The 6166-nt window shown below is 37.7% G+C and overlaps 2 protein-coding genes across 2 annotated transcripts; both read right to left on the bottom strand.

Annotated features, from left to right (window-relative positions):
• LOC108973567 lies at positions 1-2338 on the bottom strand. The gene is made up of 4 exons (XM_018940919.1): positions 1405-2338; positions 807-979; positions 557-741; positions 1-408 (listed from the first exon to the last, which is right to left on the bottom strand). Exons 1-4 carry the CDS (start codon positions 2148-2150, stop codon positions 106-108), a joined length of 1407 nt encoding a protein of 468 aa, XP_018796464.1. The 5' UTR covers positions 2151-2338; the 3' UTR covers positions 1-105.
• A 1559-nt stretch (positions 2339-3897) lies between these two features.
• On the bottom strand, positions 3898-5688 carry LOC108973566. Its single transcript, XM_018940918.1, has 4 exons — positions 4910-5688; positions 4659-4831; positions 4411-4595; positions 3898-4283 (listed from the first exon to the last, which is right to left on the bottom strand). The coding sequence occupies exons 1-4, from the start codon at positions 5686-5688 to the stop codon at positions 4008-4010; spliced, it is 1413 nt and encodes a 470-aa protein (XP_018796463.1). The 3' UTR covers positions 3898-4007.
• Between the last annotated feature and the right edge of the window lie 478 nt (positions 5689-6166).

The following is a 6166-nucleotide window of genomic DNA, read 5'->3' as shown; positions in this document are numbered from 1 at the left end:
TTTGTTAAAAATATATCACTCGATAAATATATTTTGCTAGAAACTAGTACAATTTACACACGTCATAGACGTAATTATACCGGATAAGTATGTATTCGTTTAACTTTACTTTGCTTGTTTCAACTTGGACTGACGTAACCTATTTGAGGAGCGGGATACCTGCGATAATCGCGAAGCAACCGATACGTGCGATCGTTTAGATTTAGTACGTTTCACTCCCTCAGCCGGACCACCACCCGGCACAATTTCTCTAACTTTTGCACTCATGTACTCCATTTCTCCCATCAGAAACTCTTTTTGCATTTTCATATTATCCAAGCCAACCTTGAGTTTTGTGTTTTTATCTTGTAGCTCACTCATGCGGCGATCATATTCCACGGTCATGGTTTCGATGCGAGTTTTGTAGTCCTGAAAACGTATAACAATTAGCAGCATACGAAATAATTATATACATATATGTTGTTGGTGTAACTCAAAGCTGGCAGCAATTACTGTGCTGTCAATATTTACGCCTACAAATATGCAACACTGCCGCTTTCGTGAAAATTTTTCGCACCTGTATTATGCCATATATGCACTGCATCATCGAGGCGTTGCAATACAGTTCAACATTATGCTTCCGGTTGATGTCTTCCAGTTCTTGTCTTATATCATTCTCCTTCTTGTCCGTGTAATCCTGCCATTCAGCGGCTCTGTTGATCAAGTAATTCATATGATAACGCTGCTCAATGGGATCACGCACTAGTGGTGGAGTTCAATATAATACGATTAATATGGCCTACCCATAATAATGTTGGATCACTTACCTATATAAGCTAAGGTTTCCAATTCGAAATAGTTCTTTACGACATCGCGGCCCACACTTCGGCGTGTCAGTGAAATATTTGTAATCTCATTGATTTTGTTCATAAATAATGCCACACTCCCTTCCAACTCCTCCTCAATTTTATTATGCATCTCCAACAGGCTGTTGGCATTGCTAAAATAGCGGTGAATTTATAAATTAGACTTTTATAAAAAATATTATATTAAGTTGGTTGCGTAACCAGTAAACTTGAGAAACTGAAAAGACTGTTCGCGCAGCTCAACAGCTGCGGTTGCGTTCTGAAGCATTAGTGTCAGAAGAAGTGATTTAAGGAGAAAATGAGGTTTTATATGGCACGACCTGTTAGCAAAGTCCCACCGATCCCAAAATCAAATTTTGTAGTATAATCTTTTTACATGCATATATATCTACTATAAGCGAACTGTCACGATCGAAGACTTAATAGGGACTACTACTACCGAACACCTCACAGCATTTTATATTCTAAGCGAACCCACCAGCCCTTCAGCTAATACAAATTCAAGTTTTTAAATTCCACTACACAACTGCTTTCTACTTCGGGATATTCGTTAACTCACTTTATCATTGCTAGCGTCTGCACTGCGAGTTCGCTATTCTTGGTACAGAAGCTTATAAAGTATGGTTTCAGCAAACGCACCAATTCCATAATATCGTAACGCAGCTTGAAGGCGTCCAAACAATTTTCCGTGAGTGATTTTTTGAAGATATCCACCCAAGCAACACCTTTCATTTGGCGCCTGGCGAGGAAACGATCGTCAGTCCAACTGAAAACTTGAAAATGCTCGTAGTCTTCCAGTTTGAAGTTCTTGTTTTTGCAATCATTTAGTTTGTAAATCATATACAATGACGTATTGACGTCGTTAGCCAATTTTTCTATTGCGAGCGTACGTGCCATTTCGTAATGTGGTTGTTGTTTATGCTGTACAATGCTCCAAAATTTATCCGGATCGCGTATGGAGAAAGTGCTCGAAAATGAGCGCAACTGTCTGTCGAATTCGTCGTGTATTAATATCCAGCGTGACGGAATTAAACTCTCAAAAGTATATCCGGAGCCAGTGTCTACTTCATCCTCGTCGACAGTCCATCGTAAAGAAGGATGATCATCCACGAATTTATCCAAAATTCCGCTGCGAAACGTGCCCGGTAAGCGCATCATAGAGTCCCTCATTACAGTTAACATTTGCTTGTGATCGTCCTCATCCATGTCGTATTGGAAAATATCGGCAAAGTCGACCTCATCGCCGCCATAGACACTTCTGCGAAAATGCGCAATGCTCCTTCTGCCGTCCTCTAAGTTAATCATGTTTTGCTATTGATAATTTGTCTGATTCGCGTACATTAACTAAATATCTAGTTTCGTATTTCGTATTTCACCCGATTGAAGCTCACGTATATGTCTACGAAGTGCGTTACTAGTTAAGTAAAAAAAAAATATATATATCCTATTTATTTTGTATCCTATATTATATTGTAAAACGTATGTAAAAAGCTTGCACGCGTTAAAAAATATTGAGAGTAATAAATTTTTGAAAGGAAAACTGTTGCAAATAGAAAATGAGTTTCCGTAGCGCAAAGTAGTTAAAAAGAAATGATTTATCCGAATATATAGGGATCGTCTTAGTGCACTTCTGCATAAAGTGCCCATAGAAAATGCCGGAAGGTGTATGACCGCGAAAGTAGCTTTCAAGATCAGAGAATCTGGGTATCTAACTGTCCGCCCACATAGGAAGGGTAAAAGCCGTTGGAGAAGAGGGGCAGAGAGCTACTTTGCGGATGGCTCAAAGCTTCAGGGAAATGTTGTTGGAGTAATATATTATTAGGAACTTTCTGTCAGCTGCAGTGCCAGACTTCGATACTAATGCAGTATTTTTCAAGCTGAGATTTGCTGCCATTAAGGTAGCGGTAGATTTACAGCAGGTTTCTGAAGAATGACAAGTCGGAAACATCTTCACACTTCCCTTTTGATTATCGCGTGTTTGTGAGATCAAAACTTAAACACTTGGAAGCGTAAGCACTGATCACAAGGTACTTTAATGACTCATAAGATCGAATACAAAAGTTCTGTTTTATGGCTTCACAAAGCACTGCAGAAGGGAATTCAAGTGCATGGATCCACCATCGAACCTAACGTGGCCATCCTATAGCATATGTGTTATAAGGAATTAAATCACTTAGTAGCGCATAGGTTACTCTGCTTTTAACCTCGGGAAAAAAGCAACCATTTATCCTCTTTTACTACAGGTCGGAGGGAGTATCTTACTCACCCTTCTCTCTAATTGCTTTAGCGCCATAAGTTTCCATAATAAATTTTTTGTTTCTTAGGCTTAATGGTATGTAGGTCTTATTGGACCCATAGGTCGTTCACATCATCCTCCAATTCAGGCTGTTAAAAGTCATCAATAATGACTCTATAGTGTGTCCCATTGATTGTAACAATATAGCCGGTTTGATTTTTGAAAAAATATGAACCAATGGTTCCTCTGCCCATGGCATACAAAAATCGCTTGTGGGTTATTATCATTCCAAGTGTGATGCAAGCTCCTTTCACAGAATTTTCCATAAAATGTATGTACACAGCTTCAATTGTTGCGTGCGATGACGGATGGACTCATTCGTATTTTATATCGACCGAATATTGGACACATCACAGGAACTGAATCAAAGCTTATGGTTCGTTACACTTATATTGGGTCGTTCACCAAGTTTCGTTTGATGACAACAACTGATCTGTTTGAATTTTTTAGCATTTACTTGAAAATTAGACATGAATTTTTCATGGTCTTTGCTTAGTCGCTTACCCACAGTGATTTGCTTATCGAACGTTGAAGAAGTTTTTAATTTGCTATTGAAAAAAGTACCTCTAATTGGATCAATGGTTATAAGTCTGGTGCAGGATCTCAGTTCGCAATATATTTTATAAGTTGCAAAATTTAAATTAAGAGTTTAGCTAGAGCCACAAAATATTGCAATGATTATCCTTAAATAACAAATTTTCCTTTTGATGACTTAAAGGCCCAACATGGCACTCATGTGCAAAAGAAAAAAAAAAATTGTGTCAATACAAATATCCATAGTATATTTCTTGAAAGCCTTTTTGAATTTCTATTCTATGCAATACCGTTACTTATGCACTACTAAATGAATATATACCGTTATTTAGTTAATTTAACTTGGAGCGTTTCTTCTTCAATTCTCTTACGCTGGCACTTGATAACATCGAAATGAGGGAGCGTTTTTTCCTTTTCGGAAGTTTTACCTCCTTGCCCTTTTGCATTTCCTCAATACGCATTTGCATGTAGTCCTTTTCGGCCATTAAAAAGTCGGTTTGAATCTTTATTTTATCCATATTGGTTTTAAGTTTGTGATTCTTCTCTTCGACTTCATTGAAACGCCGATCATATTCTTGAGACAGTCCTTCAATGCGCCGTTTGTAGTCCTAAGCGGAAATGAAACACAAACATTTTAATATTTTGCACAGTAATTTTAAAGCCTAAAACTATGCTATGAGTAAGTTTACAGCTACGCTACACTAGTCAACAGTAAAAAATCACACCCTAACCAACCTCAATTATGCCGTATATGCACTGCATCATGGATGAATGACAGTATACTTCGGCGTTATGCTTCTTCTTAACTTTAAGTAATTTTTCCTCAATTTGACGCTCTTGGTTTTCGAAGTAGCACTGCCAGTCTGCGGTCTTTTGCTTATAGTAATTGATTTGATAACGTTTCTCGATAGGATCACGAACTAATAAATGAAAAACAACTCATTATATGTTGAACCGAATTTTGAACGTGAGATCATACTAACCAACATAGGCCAATGTTTCCAGTTCAAAGTAGTTTTTTACCACATCACGGTTCACACTTCGACGGTTGAGTGAAATATTAGTGATCTGATTGACTTTGCTGCAGAAAAATTCGAGGTTCTCTTCCAGTTCTTTCATGACTTTGTCATGAAAACCCAGCAATAGACGTGCATTTCTAAGGCGAGTCGGAAATGGGTAATAGAAATTTGTGAATGTGAATTTCTAGAATACGGCAAATCTGTAATTTACTTACTCAATAACTTCTTTGCTTTCTTTTATGAACTCAGGATTTGCGCTATAGAAGCTTGATAGTAGCGGTTTCAACAGTCGCACCAATTCCGTAATATCATAACGCAATTTGAATGCGTCCAAACATTCTTCTGTTAAAGATTTTATAAAAATATCAACCCAAGCAATACCTTTCATATGTCTTCTGGCGAAAAATCGATCGTCCGTCCAACTGAAAACATGAAAATGCTCCAAGTCGCCTAGTTTGAAGTCCTCATCTTTGCATAGATTCATTTTAAAGATCATATACAGAGAATTGTTAATGTCGTTGCCTAATTTTTCAACCGCATAGGTGCGTACCGGCTCGAAATGTGCTACCTTAGTCGCTTGAATTATGGCCCAAAACTTTTCAGAATCTCTGATCATGAAAGCGCTCGCAAACGGACGCAATTTTCTGTCAAATGTCTCGTGAACTTCCACCCAACGCGAGGGAATTAAGCTGTCAAAACGAAATGTTTTCAAAATGTCTTCTAAATTGTCTTGATCTTCGTCTTTCTCCCCAGTTGTCTCAATCTTCCAGTTTAACTCGGGATGTTCCTCTATGAATCGGTCCAAAATATTGCTTCGAAAGCTATCAGGTAAACGCTGAAGAGAGTCCCTCATCACTTGTAATATTTTCTTATGATCGTCTTCATCAATATCGAATTGAAAAATATCGGCGAATTCGACTTCATCACCGCCGTAGATACTCTTGCGAAACTGAGCAATGCTTTTGCGCCCCTCCACTCTCTCTATTTCATCCATGTTCGATTGTTATTGGAAATTTAGCAACTATGTATACTATATACTTGTTATCGCGTTCTAAGTCTAAATTGCTTGAATGGACCGAACACTTCTTCGCATAATATTACGTCAGACAAATGGACCGAATGTGTCGCGCGCGAATTATTTATTGCAAAAAAAATATCACTTAAAAAAAAAATACGCACAAAAAAATTGTGGTGCGTAGCTATGTATGTTCCTGCTAAAAAAAATCGTAAAAATTTAAATAAATATTTGAAGTAAAAAAACTGAGAAAAAAACTTGTTGAGTATTGCGTGCAAAGTGAATGAGTTTCACCCCATGAACCTACGGCAACCGCACCACTCACATGTTAAGTCCTCATATATTTGTCTATATTAGGGTGTGTTAGCTCTTGCGAACTAAACATTTTTCGAAAAATCACAATTTATCGTTAAACTCGATATGCGTTAAGTAGTAAATTCTACGTTGCTGGAGTTGA

The sequence above is a fragment of the Bactrocera latifrons genome, unplaced genomic scaffold (genome assembly GCF_001853355.1).
Source record: "Bactrocera latifrons isolate USDA-ARS-PBARC rearing strain unplaced genomic scaffold, ASM185335v1 scaffold_49, whole genome shotgun sequence".
Taxonomy (NCBI): Eukaryota; Metazoa; Arthropoda; class Insecta; order Diptera; family Tephritidae; genus Bactrocera; species Bactrocera latifrons.
The sequence above is the reverse complement of the archived record's forward strand: the minus strand, read 5'-3'. Positions and strand labels throughout refer to the sequence as shown.

What these genes read in the sequence shown, in the direction of transcription:
- LOC108973567 (XM_018940919.1), bottom strand. Translation starts at nt 2,150, where the DNA reads ATGATTAACTTAGAGGACGGCAGAAGGAGCATTGCGCATTTTCGCAGA. An exon ending in GGAAACCTTAGCTTATATAG is followed by an intron (nt 742 to 806) that starts GTAAGTGATCCA and finishes CTCCACCACTAG; the next exon opens with TGCGTGATCCCATTGAGCAG. An exon ending in GCATATATGGCATAATACAG is followed by an intron (nt 409 to 556) that starts GTGCGAAAAATT and finishes ATACGTTTTCAG; the next exon opens with GACTACAAAACTCGCATCGA.
- LOC108973566 (XM_018940918.1), bottom strand. Translation starts at nt 5,688, where the DNA reads ATGGATGAAATAGAGAGAGTGGAGGGGCGCAAAAGCATTGCTCAGTTT. An exon ending in GGAAACATTGGCCTATGTTG is followed by an intron (nt 4,596 to 4,658) that starts GTTAGTATGATC and finishes TTCATTTATTAG; the next exon opens with TTCGTGATCCTATCGAGAAA. An exon ending in GCATATACGGCATAATTGAG is followed by an intron (nt 4,284 to 4,410) that starts GTTGGTTAGGGT and finishes ATTTCCGCTTAG; the next exon opens with GACTACAAACGGCGCATTGA.